The following is a 17,563-nucleotide window of genomic DNA, read 5'->3' as shown; positions in this document are numbered from 1 at the left end:
CATGCGGCTACAAATAGGTGCAAAAACGCATTCTAAAGAGAGAGCACGGTAGGTTGATGCACCTGTACATATACGCGTACTACTCGCAATCCACAATAATGGCGTTAGACTCGTAACAAAGGTCTGCCCCATATTCCCAAGCAGACCTTGTTCTGTGACCTTGGGGTTCTTAAAAGGGGCCTTGCAGATCTGGGGCGTTATCACAGCTGTCTGTGTTTCTCCGCCAGTGAGATTTGCATGTGAGCGCGGGCTCCTAACCTGGATTTCTGCTGGCTCATTCTCCCTGCCTGTGCTCCAGGCTGCAATGCACCCGCTCGTAACGGTTTTATATGTAGCGCTTAGTCAGAGTCTGGCTTAGCTACACTAGCGCCCCGGGCGCAAAGAAATATGCCGCCCCCACTAGTGCCAGTGAATTATACAAGCGGCCGCCATACCAAAGCCATTGTTCCGGTTTTCTTTGCTCCTTGTCTGTAAGCTGGCAATGGCTGTCGGTGTTTGTATTTGTAGCGCACCGTGCACGCTTTCACTTTATGAAGCGAGTGGTGTGAGAAAATGCAGCTGTTCTGAAAGTGAAAGTGCTTATTGCGCAACTGCCATTGTCAAGGCTCAATAAACAAGCATTTGTTTACGAGGCCTTGGACACCGGCAAGAAGAAGTAGTCCCAAAACGAAAGAGATACCGACCTATAGCGTAACTAAACTGTAGTTGGTCGATGCTGCTTCCCACAAAACGGAAGTGACACACCGGATGGCCAGCCAATAATGAGCCAGCTAAGCAGAGCAACGCCAGAGTGAACCAATGTCAAGCAGCAGGCGGGATTACCCTCCATATTCTTTTTACTTCAGGTCTTGTGACAGCGCATGCGCTGTCTTGGCTCGACCTAAAAAGGAGTTGAAACTGCTTTTGTTCCAATTGTATTGAGAATATGGGCCAAATATGTCCCTTTCTTATCATTTCAACTTTCAAGATGCCTGATACTTCTTCATTGCATGTTTTGAATTCTCTTTCTATTGTTATTGCTCTAACCGCCTCTGTCCTACTCCCTTGTCTGTTGTGTACATATTTGGGGTTTTCTTACTTTCCTTGTCTTTTGACATTCCTGGCTCATTTTCCCCTCTACCCTAAACTCCCTCCTAAGTACTACTCTTAATCACTGTTCTTTTACTTTTACTATATGGTGTCTCTAGAGCATGGTCTTCTGGTACTGGCCTTTGTACCTTGAATTCACTGATTTCTTTTTCCAGTAAACCATGATTATCCAACAATTTGTTCAGTTTTAACATTGCACATTTGTACATTATCATTAGCTGATATACGCTTTATCCACTGCCATTGAGGTGTCTGTGTGGTACTTTTTTGTTTTATATATATTTATTTTCCATGTTCTACTCTGTAACTTTAGGATAAGGAGATCTTTAATAATTGTGCAGGATCCGAAGCACCCAGTAATCAATTGGGAAAGCATGGAGCAAAGATACACACATCTACTCTTGTAGGCTGCCTCGTGAAAATGCTTTCTTGTTTTCAATGTTTGGCATCTGACTGCAAACTGTGGGTGGGGTATTTAATTGGACTTTCATAGCTAAACATCTCCAAGCATCTCACACAGGTCTAGATGCCTTGCTCCGTGCGAGCAATGAGCATGCTGTCTTCCCCACTTATTGTCTAAATAAACTTACCGCCATCTCTTCACGAAGGTGCAGTGGCATAATGAAAGTTGAGGAGGCCCCCCTGCAAGGTACATGGAGGGGACCCCTCATTCTCCGTGCCAGTCAAGAGCTCTCAGGCAAGCGGCCCACCATACTGCAGGTTCTCACCTGGCCGTAACATTAGGATTCTGGTTCCTCCATTGGTCACATCCGGCCTCTTATTGGGCGATTTACATACATCAGTAAATACTGCTGCTGCGCCCTCCAGCAAAGTTACATATCACTGCCTCCAGCTGGCCCACCAAACACATCCTCCTACTTGATGACCTACCTCCAAGCGAAGAACCTACAGTGAGAACGTAGCATTTCCCCACCCACTGTTAGCCTAGCAAAGTCTGCAACCGCACAGTAGCCATCAATATCAGCAACGTCTAAAGCGCATTTCCACTTCCTTTCATTGGCAGCTCCTGATACATATACCTTTGCCTTCTGGGCGGCATCTACCAAAGACCACAGCATTCTTTGTCTCCCTAAGACTAACCGAATGCTGTCGGTGAACACTTCTCTTCCTCCTTCCTTACTAATAACTAATGGAGGATAAAGAGAAAAAAAATAGTATTTTCTTATACAAATAGTGTATCAGGCACTTGCTGCCCGCAGTCCACACCTGATGCACACGTATCAATATTCTGCTATCGCACCATCCTGTCAACCCAATCTTATCTGGAGATGTTTTGTATCCCTTCCGTGAACTGGGAAAAGCAATAACTTGCACAAAAACAAGTCCCTTTAAAACCTTTGCTACTTATACAGGCTGGCAAAGCATTTACTTGTTTTACTAACTGTTGTTGTAAAGTAAACAGGTAACTCATTCTAGGATTGGAATTACTGTTTAGAAGTGTGGACGTTCATACTGAGACGTAGGATGATTTTTTGCATGTTTCGATCTTCCCTGCATGCGCACACAATGCAACAATACAATGTAGCTTAACAAATTGTTCAGAAATGTACCGGAAGGTAAAGAAACAGCCCATAATATTTTAACAAAGAAAAATAGACAATCATCAACTTTATACCCCATGACATAAAAGCCTTAGCGTGCACAGTTTGTCCAAATCAACGCCACCTAATTCTAACACTCACAGCACATTTGAACATCTCATAATTCCATTCCACACAATTCAACTATAAACAGTTTAATTCTACAACATTCCTTATCACATAATTACAATCCTAAAAATTAAAAAACACATATTTACACTTCACTCCATACCACATAATTCCAGATCACATAATAACATTCCACACAACCTAATACCGCTACAAACAACATAATTACACTCCACACAACACCATTCAACTACACTTAATTCCACTTCATCCTATACAATTACACTCAACTTCAATACACATAATTACCCTCCATAAAATACAACTCTGCAAAAAGCTGCATAATTCCACTCAACACAATTATACAACACACCATGCCACATAATTCCACACGTCACACAATTCCATAATTCATCCCCACACAATTCATCACACAACATAATTACACTCCACATAATACCACTCAGCACCACATAATTAACCGCCACATAATTAAGCTCTACTCCATACTGCATAAATACACTCCACATAAATCTAGTCTATGCCACATAGCAACACTCCACATAACTACACTTCACACCATGCCTCATAAAACCAATCAACATAATTTTCACTCAACACCGCACACTTCCACGTCACACAATTCAACTCTACACATTTCCATTCCACACTACATAATTCAACGACAAACTACATAATTCAAACCAACCACACAATTACACATCACACCACATACATCCAATGTGCACCACAAAATTCCACATCATGCTACAATATTTAAAAGCAAACCACATAAATAAACTCCACTACATACCACTCCACAACACAAAATAACATTTCAGATAATCCCACTCCAAGACACACAATGCCTCTCCATGACACACAATCCCACTCCACATAATTCCGGTACACTCAATACCACATAATTACATTGCACACCATGACACATTAATTGTCTTCAAAGATCCAATCCACACAACACAAGTCCGCAACAATTCCAATCCAAACCACATATGTTCACTTGACACCACACACATTCACTCCACTCCAAACAGAAAACGCATAGGTAAAATACATTGTCCTTTACAAGATCAATAGCTCTAACTCTCACAAATGCTAGACCAATTGCATTGCAAATGCTTGTTTACCTTCCTCAGGGTCCCATTAGATCCTGTTCCTGTAGCTGCAAACAATCTCCTGCACCAATCAGCTCTGTGCTGCCTCGTCCCATCTCAGAGAAGCAGTGCCCTGTGGAGAAAGCTCTCTCTGAGGTCCCCGACCACCATCCTTTTCCCGGGCCTGGCTCTGACTGAAGAGAAACAATATAACTTGTTACTTTGTTTCTCTCCAGTCCTGGGGTGGGGGGGTGTTACACCCCTGCAAAGGTGTGTTGTGCATGTCGACTGGACTCTAAACTGTGAGCCCTCATTTGACATAGACAATCCACCCTGAAGGAAACATGTGGGCTTTTGTTTATTCAAAAGCTGTATGACGACCATGCACTTGTCGGGCATGTGTGAGAGTTACAAAGGAACTTTATCTTTATGTTATGAGCAGAGGTGAATTTTCCATCTTGAATGAGCACAATTCAGTACGTTTCCATTAAATGTGGTCCCAGTGGTTTGTACAGGTGAAGTGTGAATCATGTAGTTGGAAAAACGTGGCCACAGGCTTCGGGCTGGACAAGGAATATTGAGTGCAGAACCATCAGAAATGCAACTGAAAAGCAGGTGAATAAATGTAAGAATAGATCCCACCTTGATGGTTGAAAGTTTGGAGAACAGCCAAGGTGTTGGAAATGGGGACCAATCTATTTGACTGAAGAGATGCTGTGTTTTGGGTGCAGGGCGCGGATCTGGAGTGGAAGGGTGCAGATGGGCTTGCCTTTGCCAAATCACTAGTGCTCTCGCTACACCGACACACCTCAGCTTTCAAACAATAAGATGCCAAAAGGAGGGAAGGTATGATCTGATAGAACGCTAGTGTGTTCTGTCAACAAGCACTGATGTTAAAGATGGGACAGCTAAACAAAATACTATATAGCCCACGTCAGCCTCCTGGTCCAGCTAGGGAGTACCCATTCCAGGAGATCAAACTGAGAAACTAGCTATAGCTAAAAGATTTGAAAAAAGTGAAACCATGAAATAAATAAAATCAATGAACCACTGCTATGAAGCATATTGTGGGAATAAGGAGTGAAGTCAGGCACCTCTGTGAAAAGTAAAATTTGAGGTATGGCACAACATTCTGATGTGTTGTCTGCTTTCTTGTGCCTTCCTGATCCCTTTCTTATTTTAGGAGCTGTTCTTGCGTTAACACATTCATGAATATATGCATTGGCCTAAATCGGTACCTATAGCTTGTTGGCACCCCATTAGTGGCCTTTATTTTCTAAGTTACTCTGCGAACACAGGATACAATGTGACGTGTTAAACAAAACCTTTAGTTAAATATATGATGGGGGGGTGTGGCCTAGCGATCCATAATGGTGGATGCGTATTAGTCGAGCTCTCCTCTGCCCTAAAAAATATCCTACATTTATCCTGCCTCATTGGCCACCTCACCCCTCTAACGACTCCCGCTATAGTGGCAGAGATGGGTGGCGGTGATCGCGGCGAATAGGAGTGCCTATCAGAGATCCGGCAGCAGTGGCCCAAGGGCTGAGCAGTATCGAGGCTGAGCCGAAGGCGAACACGGTGGACACAGCACCTATGAGGAATCCGTTAGTGTGAGAGATGTTTGGGGGCTGCAATAGCCTCTGGGGGCCTGACCTGAGAATCGTCAACGGCAGAGACCATGTATGTGAGGCCGGAAGGATTCAGGCAATGGCCCGGTGAGTGTCCTCCTCTCCCCTCCCCCCTTCCATTGCCTAACCTAGGTGGCCAGATTGGGCCGCGCGGGGGTCAACCCCAGAGGGATCGGACTGGGACCTTGGGGGCCCTGCTGACCACTGTGTGGCCTAGAGGGGGAGAGGAGCCCCAAGTCGGAGAGACCTGACGTACATCTGTGATCATACCTCGCGGCCTGCACTGGATATAGGCCCACACGGACGACGCTGCAATAATAGCTGTTGGGCCCTATAAGAAGTAGTGTCTTGCCTGGTGGAAGCGGCTAATAGATGGGGCATGCTGGGCCGGAGCCTGGCGTGGGCCCCGTGACGCATCACCCTGAAAGCTTGGGAGCGGTGAGCAGGCAACGAGCGGGACACACACTCGGGGGGAAGGAGGTACGACTGCCTGCGGAAGCAACCGGGTTAGATCCCTGTGCGGCTTGTGGGCTGGAGGCCTCAGCTCGGGCCCGCTACCCTAGGAACCTACTCACAGAGATGGACACAAGTGGAAAAGAAGGGAAGATCCCCGCACCGCAGGATATGCTGGAGCGGTTGGGCTGAGGGCCTGACTCGGGCGGGCTAGTAGTGCTATATTGAGGACTAGTATCAAGTGTACATCATGACGAAGGACAAGACGCTGGGAGGGTCCTCCAAGCAAAGTATTCTGGATTGCTACACCGGAGTGGGAGCCCCACCATCAGAACAAGGGGCGCAGCGGGAGGTATGCCAGATAACGCTGCACTAATGGCGGCTATAACGCAGTCTAGAATCGCTTTGGATGCAAAAACTTGAGTTGTGGGCTCGGACATTATGCTTATTAGACACGATCTCCGGAATGCATTGGAGCTTAACCCAGAGACTGAGACCAGGATATCGGAGGTGGAAGATTCGATCACTACATTATAGAAAAAAGTGGCGTCCTTGGAAACCATAACCAGAGGTCTGGCATCTTGTGTGGAAGATGCGGAGGGCAGAGTGTGCAGCGGGGATATGGAGCGGTTCCTGACCCAGTGGCTCACAGACTGGCTCCCCTGGAAGCGTTGTCCCACTGTTTAATCATAGATAGGGCTCATAGAAGCCGCCCCCGGGTGCCAGATCGCAGCATGTAATTGCAAAGATCTTAAATTATCACGACAGGGACACGATCTTAAAGCAAGCCAGAGCCAAGGAACCCCTGATCTGTGCCTTGAATCGTATCCTTATATTTCCAGACTATACGCGAATAGTCCAGCAGCAGCGACAATCATTCATGGCAGCAAAAGCGCGCCTCTGAGAACTGAAACTTCTGTATGCTTTGCTACACCCAGCAAGGCTGAGGGTGGTGTACCAGTCATGCACGCTATTCTTTGAGACGCCAAAAGATGTTTTCAGCTGGACGGACGAGTCCATGAAGACTCGCCCCATACGCCCCCCAGGATGGAATCGGACTCGTCATCTAGCGATTCCATCCAAAGACCACCAAAGCCCAAACCTAAAGGAAACAAACGGTCAAGATCCAGCCGGCAATCCAAGTCCCGTAGTGACAGGTCCACATCGATGCCTCATCAAGGGACCTTGGCCTCCTAGCCAATACAAAAGAAAGGGGTAGCTGGAGACCCATGCTCAGGCTGATGAGGCGAGAGGGGGGCTAGTACCTTAGTGAGACTCTCTATAGTCGAGGGAAACGCCCATTGATTATGGGCTGGTTATTGGGGAACCAATGGTGGGGGCAGGCAGGGGGCTCCCGTTGGGGTCCCCAAGCCACCCTCACTGCGACAGGTACTTCGGCAGTTTTGAGGTATTGGGGGAAGGGGGAAGTTGGTAACACATATTGTCTATTTGCGCTTAGTCACTGCCCTGCACGGCCACTGCTTACACGTTGTATGATAAACATCTCACATGCCATAGTTCCTGGATCTACCGATGGCGGTCCCCATTGATAAGGTGCAGGCCCCTGTGGGCTATCTTCGAATAGTGAGTTGGAACATCAGAGGTGCTTTAGACAAAGTGAAAAGAGGGGCTATACTTCATTTATTTATTTAATTTATTTATTTAAAGAGTTTTATATAGCGCTGGCTAGACCCGAAGGTATCAGAGCGCTTTACATGAGAATCAACAATGTAACAGAAAAAGATCAACAATTACACAATACATCAAAAAATAGGCAATACATTGGGAGAGGAGAGAAAGGAGAGAGAAAAGTAGTGCAGGGGGCAGGGGAGATGAGAAAGGGAGGATAAGGGAGGAGACAACAAGGAGAGATGAAAGGAAGTCTGTCTAAAGACCGACTGGGTAGGTGACGACCAAGGAGGGAATCCACGCCCCATCTCCCTTATAGCTAAACCAGGTAGCTTCATCGGGCATCAGACAAAATAGTTCAGTCTCAGTACATTGAGAGATAGGAGAAGGAGAGACATAAATAGAGGGAGGATGCGGGAAGAGACGACAGGAGAGATGAAAGGAAGTTTGTCTAAAGACCGACTGGGTAGGTGACGTCCAAGGAGGGAATCCCCGGCCTATCTCCCCTAGAGCTAAACCAGGTAGCTCCATGGGGCATTGGACAAAATAGCTAGATCTCAATTGACGTGGGAAAATTCACAGATAAACATGGTGGGGACTAAGGGCCAGGACAGGTGAGGGCAAAGGGCGGTAGCATGAAGAGTAGAGCGGAGGGGGTTAGGGGGAGGAGGGAGATAAGGTCAGGAGAGACGCAGGAGGGTTTGTTGCGGCTGTCATTTTAGAGGTTGTCTTGCTTCTTAAACGCTTCTAATTGCAATTGTTTCTGTCGCAATTAGCTCGCGAGGTAGCTCCACCGGGCGTCAGTCAAAAATGCTCAGTTGTCGAGTCCCTCATGGCGCTGTGGGCCGACAACTGGTGTTACTGGTGCCCAGCTCAGCAGTACACAATTGACCGGGCTCGTGCGTGACCGGTGCGCGCACCCGCTGGTATTGTACGAGGGGTAGTAACTAGAGCAATTACGATGGTTGCTATAGATTTGAGACTGATATAAGTAATAAATGGCTATTGTTTTAACACGAGTACGTGTACTTTAAGCAGGATTTGGCCACCTAATGTAACAAGTAGACGAGGATGGACAGGCCGACTGCCACGTAATGGCTGTTATTTTAACACAAGTACCTGTACTTTAAGCAGGATTTGGCCACCTGATTTAACAAGTAGACGAGAATGGACAGGCCGACTGCCACGTGGCTGTGCACTGCTCACACTTACCAAGGCTGGTTTGGGGAACGGAGAGTCATTTTGTATGGGAAGCAGAATGAAATGGGTCAGCATCGAATATGCAGGGGAGGAAAGGAACGCCATACAAGAGTCAGACTGAGATAGTCTGCTGTGAGCGGCCGGTAGGGTTGGGGTAGAGTCAGTATTTTGACCGTCGCTCCCTGCACTACCGGCCTACCAGGGATGCGAGGTCTGCCAGGGGCCCCAGCATGTCCCTATCCAGGAATGCCAGGTCTGCCAGAAGCCCCAGCATGTCCCTATCGAGGTATTTGAGGTCTGCCAGGTGGTGCCAGAATGTACCTATTCAGGTCTTCCAGGTCTGCCAGGGGGTGCCAGCATGTCCCTATCCAGGTATGCCAGGTGGTGCCAGGTATTTGTGGTCTGCCAGGGGCCCCAGCATGTTCCTATCCAGGTATGCCAGGTCTGCGTGAGGCCCCAGCATATCCGTATCCAGGTATGCAAGGTCTGCCAGGGGCCCCAGCAACTCCAGGTATGCGAGGTCTGCCAGGGCGTGCAAGCATGTCAAGCCAAGCGTTATCATGCAGACATCCTGATGCTCCAGGTGACTCATCTAATGGGAACTAAAGCACTGTGTCTTCTTAGATATGGCTTTGCTCAAGTGTTCCATTCCAGTTTCACCAGGAGGTCTCGGTGGGAGGGGGTCTCAAACCTGATTCATCATAGGATTCCATACTCACACATAAGACATGGACAGACACTCAGGGGAGATACATCTTCATTACGGGCTCGTTGTACGAGGAAGGGGAACTGGTGGTGCTGGCTTGCATGTATATCCCCCCGCTGCTGCCGTGGGCCCTAGTTGAGCGCCTCACAACCCTGTGGTCTGACATACCAGAAGGGTTAGCATTAGTAGAGGAGGATTGGAATGATGTAATGGACTTGGCTAGAGATAGATGGAGAGCTGGGGGCTACTCTAATGTTCACCAAGGCACCAAACTGAACTCCCTGGTGGCGGGGCTGGGCTGGACGGATCCTTTGAGGCGGCTAAATGGGGAAGAACAGGGGTACACTTCTCTCTCGGCGACACACGACTCTTACTCCTGCCTGGATTATATATTTGTGCCTAATGGCGGCGCCAGTAGAGCAAGGTCTGCTGAGATTCTCCCAAGGGGTCTGTCGGATCATTCCCTGGTGGTCCTTATGTTACAGGTATGCCCCGTGAGACAGGTCTTTCGTTGGCGTCTCTCCCCCTGGCACCTGCAAGAAGAGACATATCGGACGCATATGGAACAGGCAATTGAGCAATACTTAGACGTTAATATGGGATTGGTAGAGGAGGCTGAAATCCTGTGGAAGGCTATGAAGCCCACCCAAGGGGTGCCAACATTTCTTATTGCACTGCGGCGCGTAAACTCCATCGGGAATCAATCCTGTTGTCAGAGGCCTAAATGATAGAACTCAAGCAGCTTAGTAGGGGGGGTGGAGGGGATCTGGTGCGCCGCCAGCTGTTGTTGGCGCTGCAGACTCATTCTAGTATCATGATGGATGAGGCCCGATTGGTATGGCTGGCATCCCGTAGCAGAATTTATCAATGGGGCGACAAGTCCAGCAAACTTCTACATAGACTGTGTCAAGGGGCTCCGCAGTATACTAGGCCCGGATAGGAGAGTTCTAAGAGACCCCTCCTTGATAGCAGAGAGCTTCGCAAGCTATTTCGCGGAGCTTTACACCCCAAAGGAACTCCTGCAGGAAGACATGGAACACGCTTCATATCGCCCCATTTCGCTTTTGAACGTAGAGGCCAAAATCTTGGCCACAGCGCAGGCCAATTGACTCCAATCACATATAACAAACCTGATCCATCCCAATCAAGCGGGCTTTATGCCTCAGAGAACTACGCACCATAATATCCGACGGGCCCACATAGCTATAGCCTCCATGCAGGGAATTGGGGAACGGCCGCCCTGTTATTGGCAAATATGGATAGGGCGTTCGATTCCCTCATCTGGATATACCTGTTTGCGCTACTAGACCGCCTCAATATCGGGCCGCTATTTTTGTCATACTTAAAATTGCTGTATACAGACCTTACGGCATCAGTGCGAGTTGCAGGGTCCACCTGCTGCACATTTTCGTGCCACTTGTCGCCGTATTTATTTGCCTTAGCAATAGAGCCCTTTGGGGGCATGGGTGTGGATGGATGCACAGGTAAAAGGCTACGAATGGGCTCATAGACTCTCAGACTGTATTGCACTATATGCAGATGATGTTTTATTCTTTTTAACGTACACCAACAGGTTGGGCCGAGACTGCTCCATATAATACAAATCTGGCTTATTTATGAATCCCTGTAAGTCTACCCTATGGGTACTGGGGGCGAGGGCTGGATTGGAGTCCTGGGTATCGGCGGTATCGCGAACAACGGAGGGGGTAAAGTACCTGGGAGTCTTCCTGTCGGACACACCGCACATGGAATGGGACAGGAATATTGCTTCGACATTGGGCGCGGGTGCGAGAGGAGATGAAAACTTGGTCACACATGCCCCTCTCCATTTATGGCAGGTGAGCTATCTTTAAAATGGTATCGCTGCCATGATTGCTCTACAAGTTGCAGAATCATCCATTCCCGATTCCTCATACTTGGTTTTGCCCGGTCAATGCTGCTTTGGGCCAGTTTCTATGGGCGGGTGAGCCTCTAGGGTTGCGGTGCGGACTTGCTTCCAGTACACGTATTGCGGGGGGTTGGCTACATTGGACATCTGATCATACTATATGGCATCCCATTTGTAGTACTGAATGAATGGTAGTATGGGGATAGGCGAGACCCCGCATATGCAGTGGAGCATTGGCACATGGGAGAGACTACCTTCCATACCATCTTGTATTCAGCATATTTGCGCAATTCTCTACCGCCGGCCATACGGGTGGTATTCCAGCTCTGGAAGCAGTCCCTCCGCAGGATGGGGTGGTGGGGCAAACTAACAAGGAAAACCCCACTGTGGTGTAATGGTCGACTGCCACAACTGGCTGCGCTCCCTGGGTTTCGTGGGTGGGAAAACATAGGGATCTCTACATTAAGAGATGTGATGCGCTGTCCTGAAATCCTTCCAGGGTTTACACGAGAATACCAGATGCCTAAATCCCAATTATATAAGTATCTCGAATTTCTGCATGCTATCTCTCTTAGCATTTCAGAGATAGAGGTTCTCCCCAAATTTAATCCTATCGAAGCTAAGGTGTTTATAGGTGATCTACACGACCATGAAATTGCAAAAATCTACCAATCACTGGTGACAAATAGTTCTACCTCGCTGGACAAACTTACAGAATCATGGGTACACGATCTTGGCCAAATAGATGGGGTTGATTGGACAGAGGCACTTGCCTCCCCTTGAGGGCGGTGATGGCAACTCGGCTATGCCTTATCCAATATAAATATCTGCACCGGGCTTACTATACTCGGCAATGGCTGTGGAGAGTGGGCCAGGTGTCATCCCTGATATGCTTGCGCTGAGGCCGTGAGGAGGAGGAGGGGTCCCTCAATCCTACTATTTGGCTCTGTACAGCGCTCACAAGGTTTTGGCGGGGGTCCTGACTTGCCTGGCAGAGGTATTGGGTTTGGGAGCTCCCCACATCACCAAGATTGGTCATTCTAAACATCATGGAGGGTATTGGGGGCAATATTTAAAAAGGTAATTGTTACTGTTGGAGCTTACTCTAGCTAAAAGAGATATTGCAAGGTTGTGGAAGGCATCAGCTCTATCTTCTGTATCGGCATGGAAGAACGGGCTAGATTTCTGTATGGGCTTGGAGGTACCAATATTTAAGGCAAGGGGATGCCCTCAAAAGCACCCCAAGATTTGGAAACGATGGGCGGCGGAATACTAGGATCTGTACTTGGAGACGGTGCCCCCTGCCGATGCGTCTACGCCTTCACTGCCATGGGGGGCATCGGGTGAGGAAGCAATCATGTAGCTATGGGATTCATTTGTTGGGGTGGGCGTTATGGTGGCAAAAGAGACACAGCAGCGGATTAGTGCAAAGGGAAGGGGTTCAATATGTTCATGTTGTTTTGTTCTGTGTATTCTCTATCTCAATGCTATGTAATCTAAATGTCAATGACAATGCTTTGCAGTATATGGTATGGTGGATGCTATTTGTATTAGGGGGCTCTGCCCTATGTTTGAATAATGACACAATAAAATTTGTTTATACGTGTATGATGAAATAACGCTTGATAAGTTTCAAAGATAGTGTGGAGAAGCCTTTCATAGCCAGGTAAATATTGTGTATTCATATGCCATTACATTTCCATTTAGTAATTTTAAATCTTTTTACATTCAACAGAAAAAAGCCTTGAATGCACAAAATGTTTATGAATGATGAAGATTATACTGTAAAACTGCAAAATACCATAATAAATAATGGCCTCCAGTATTCAGGAAAACATCAGCGCAGTCGGAGACGGAGGATTCTGAACATAAACTGAAAAATCCTGGAAGAAACAATCGAAGGCAATTCAGCGAATGCAAGAGTCTGAGCTGTGCACCTTCATGCCACAAGACTAAAAGGAACAACCTCCGAAAATTATAACTGACCACCATTAAGTAGTCTAGGTTTATTGTGAACTCCTTCTGGCCAAACCACAGGAACCAAAAAAAAGTACAATGGAGTGGAACCAGATAGAAGAAAGGTAAAGGAAAGGACAGGTTCTGCTCTCTAAAATAGACAGTCACTGTCCCAATTTACACTGACCAGAAGGAGGCTAAATCTTCACCCGCAAGCATGCAAAACAATTATCCAAACTAAAGACAAAATCATGCATGAAGAATCCTTACACATATTTTGAGTGTGGCAAGAGTTTAGTGACCATTGTACTTTATTCTTAAACTGTAAATTCGATGCTCAAAATAACACACATACAGGGGATGTGAGAATACCAGCCATGTTGGCCCATCAGGAAACACAGTCAAGGGATGTAGATAAATGTATACCCTACCCAGAGATATTAACCAATAGAGAAGTATCAGGCACATGCAGTGAGAGCTTTAGTTTGTCATCTTTTCTAATGAGCACTCCACAAATAAACACAGGAGAAAAACCGTTCAAGTGCATTGAATGTGTGAAGAGCTTTAGTCAATTATCAACCCTACAAACACATCAGCGAACACACACACAGGAAAAACCATTTGAGTGCAGTGAATGTGTGAAGAGCTTCAGTCAGTTATCACACCTCCAAATACATCAGCGATCACACACAGGGGAAAGACCCTTCAAATGCACAGAATGTGAAAAGAGCTTTAGTCAGTTATCAAACCTACAAAGACACCAGCGAACACATACAGGTGAAAAACCATACCATTGCAGTGAATGTGGAAGTAGTTTTAGTCTTTCTTCAGTATTAATGAATCATCAGCGAACACACACAGGGGAAAAACCTTTCAAATGCACTGAATGTGTTAAGAGCTTTAATCAATTAACAGATCTCCAAAGACATTTGCGTACACACACAGGGGAAAAACCATGCCATTGTAATTATTGTGGAAGTAGCTTCAGGGATTCCTCAACCTTAATGAATCATCAGCGAACACACACAGGGGAAAAACCTTTTGAATGCACTGAATGTGTAAAGAGCTTTAGCCAGTTACCAGCTCTCCGAAGGCATCAGCGAATACACACAGGGGAAAAGCCATACCATTGCGGAGAATGTGTGAAGAGTTTTTGTCAATCATCAGAGCTCCAAAGACATCAGCGAACACACACACAGGGGAAAAACCATACCACTGCAATGAATGTGTGAAGAGCTTTACTTTATCACATCTACAAAAACAGCAGCGAACTCACAAAGGGGAAACACCATGGCGTTTCAGTGAATATGGGAGTAGTTTATTGATACTTCAGCATTAAGGAATCATTGGCAAATGCACTGCTGAGGCCAGGGGCGGTTTCCTAACGTGGGCGCATTGCCCCCCTTTCCCCAGGCACAATTTTAAATGTTTTTATTTGCTGCAGCAGTGCGCAGTATAGTGTGGGCAAAGTTTGTGGTTCTGCACTAGTCAGAAAGGTGAGAACAGCGGAGTCCGACGTGGATGGGGGTGTGGCTTAAATGGTTGAGTGACACGCACAGCTGAGGCCTGGGGGGGGGGAAGGCCTCATGTCGGGTTGGACAGGTGCCTTCCTCTGACATGCACTCTTGAACCTTCTCCTATTTTTAATGATAGGAGCACAGAGAGGATTGCATCCACATCCCGCAATTGTCTAAAGGAGCGTTGCACGCCCCTGACCCAGCAAATCCTTGTACTGCTATCATCAGCAATGTGGCAGCGCAGCACGAGGATTGGCTTAGGAGGTGGGGGCGGGACGGGAGGATCTTTATCTGTGAACAGTGAACCCTCCTTGTAAGCGTCCAGTGTTTTCAGGTCCGTGTTTCTGTGGGGTACTGTTCTGTTTATGTATACATCGCCTGTCCAATGCTTGAGAGCATTTTGTTTTGATATGCTCCCTTAAATAAACGTTCCCTTTGATGAGTCGTATTCTGCCCAGGGAGCACCATTGACACAGCGTGCACAGGGCTTCCTGCTTAAAGAATTTAAAAAATGTATTGTGGTTGATAAAGCTGTGAGAGAGCCACCAAGTGAAGTGGTGAAGGCCAGGCGCTTGGGTGCATGCAAAATCAGTCTGGATAACTATACTGCCACCTAAATTACAGCACTTGCGGCTCTTGCTGTAAAACTTGAATAGGGATGCATTGCATTGCGCCTAATGGGTGAGGAGATAATGGAAGGGAACTATACAAGGGTAGGGAATTATAAGCATTTTACATTTTCTTTCTGTTGTCAAATAAAAGCCAATTGAAATATTTCACAAATGAAACTAAACACCTTAAAGTGTTCGCAAACATCGGCCATGGACCCATTTCCTTCCTTGCACCCGTGATGTACTGGCTACACCTCTGCATGTGTGGTGCTCTAAGGGCACATGACGCCATATTAGGCTCCCGCTGCTAATTTCGTACAGTAAGGTAGTGACCAGTTGTATTTTATAAAGCGTATTCGAGTAATAAATGCTGTGAATGTGCTTTTGTGAAATTGGTGCATTGTTATGAGACTGCAGTAAAATACCCAGTTACTTACCGTATTTATATATACAACATTTCACTGTGTTGACATAGTTCTCCTTTTAATTTTGTTTGCATTCTTGGCTTTTTACCATTCCAATCTTCTAAATGGGGTTGTAAATATGTGAAAGCTTAAAGATGCCATTTTCTTCCCATTTGTAATTAATGGACAAATGTGAAATTGTTTAATGTGAAAAACATCCTTTTTAAAATGTGACTGTGCGCCATAAAGTTAAGATAATAATCTACCTAGACAACCTTCCAGTAAGCAGTTCTACTGCTCCTATTTGTTACTTTTACCCCTTCTAGTGCTTAATTTGTAAAAAATGAAAATAAAATAAGGGTCAGGGTTCTTGTCAGGCGGCCACTGCAGCTGCACCCTACATTGCCCCTTCCAGCGCTACCAATGATAGTAACAACACAACTACTAACCATCATACTCCTACAAGTGTGATCATAGGTACTTTTCCAGCACCCTAAAGCTACAATAATGGCTTGTGCTGCAGGTAATATTAATTTTCGATGAATTTTACGCCATCATTTTTAAATGGCACCAGCCGCCCCTGGCTGAGGCTTAGAGAAAACATGAACTGCGTACATCCAGAGCTGCCTCCACACCACCGACAGTGTCAACACATGTCTGCCCGAAGTGTGACAGGATGTTCCATGCCCGAATCGGATTACTCAGGCATCTTTAGACGCACAGATCTCTTTCATCCAGTCTATCAGATGTCAAGGCTTCATCAACAACCATGGACAAACATCAGTACTTTGGCGCTCAACCACAAGTCCTGCATTTTGTTCAGTTTGTTTTGTACTGTTCTGTGAGCGTTGATGAAGGCAGCTACTTTCCCGCTGTTGATGGGCCGTTCTGAGGGGCACAAAGCAGTTGGTGCTTTTCAGCAAGTAAGTCCTTGTGAATTCCCTTAGCAGCCTAGGTTCTGGTGTTAACCTGGGCTGATATGGGAATTCACAAGGGCATATTATCAAGCCCATTATCGCTGCTTTAGCGTCAGTTTCCTGCCGATGAAAGCGGCGATAATGTATCGCCCTTTCTTGATAATATGCCCCTAGGTATTTATAAGTGATGCTTCTGTTCTACAGCTTCAACACATTAATCCTTTTGATGGCCTTACACCTTTGCGGTCATCTCTTTGGCATAATACAGAGCTTCATTTTGGATACTATGAGCCTGTGATCGGTCCAATAGTCCGTGCCGCATATAGCCTTTGTCACCCTGACATCCCATCTGTCCCTTCTCCTGATGATGACATTGCCAATCTGATGCTAGTCCTTGGAGTGGGGATGCATCCACGAAGTCCTGTGTCTGGGAGGGAGATGTGAGGTCATGTTGGTGTTCAGAAGGTCATGTACTGCACAGATTTAAAGGAGTTGCAGACCAGGACTCGAGCCACCATTCTGTCAAACGCTTTTGTGAGGTCCACAGAAGTTCTGTAGGGTTCACAATTCGGCACTTGACACTTTTCCTGTAGTAGACACACAGTGAAGATCATGTCAGTGGTTCAACGTTTCTTGCAGAAGCCGCACTGCATTTCTGGCAGTAAGCCCTGCTCTAGGCGAGTGACCAGATGGTTTAGCAGAACTTTCCCCTCTGCCTAGAGCAGTGAGATTCCATGGTGTACGATGGCGCATCTCTCAGTTCCTGTGTAGTGGATC

At 46.6% G+C, this 17,563-nt stretch overlaps 1 protein-coding gene across 3 annotated transcripts in view; it reads left to right on the top strand.

Annotated features, from left to right (window-relative positions):
* Positions 1-16,117, top strand: part of LOC147745331 (uncharacterized) — a 63,955-nt gene extending 47,838 nt beyond the window's left edge. For 2 of the 3 annotated variants that reach the window (XM_086952240.1, XM_086952241.1), the window contains one exon: positions 13,117-15,899. In XM_086952240.1, coding sequence (XP_086808366.1) covers positions 13,715-14,569 — 855 coding nt within the window. In that variant the 5' untranslated portion in view covers positions 13,117-13,714 and the 3' untranslated portion in view covers positions 14,570-15,899. Of the gene's footprint in view, positions 1-13,116 lie in introns of all 3 variants that reach the window. The other variant, XM_086952239.1, reaches the window with a different exon arrangement.
* The last annotated feature ends 1,446 nt before the right edge of the window (positions 16,118-17,563 follow it).

Source organism: Lissotriton vulgaris, chromosome 1_1 (genome assembly GCF_964263255.1).
Source record: "Lissotriton vulgaris chromosome 1_1, aLisVul1.2, whole genome shotgun sequence".
NCBI lineage: Eukaryota > Metazoa > Chordata > Amphibia > Caudata > Salamandridae > Lissotriton > Lissotriton vulgaris.
The sequence above is the reverse complement of the archived record's forward strand: the minus strand, read 5'-3'. Positions and strand labels throughout refer to the sequence as shown.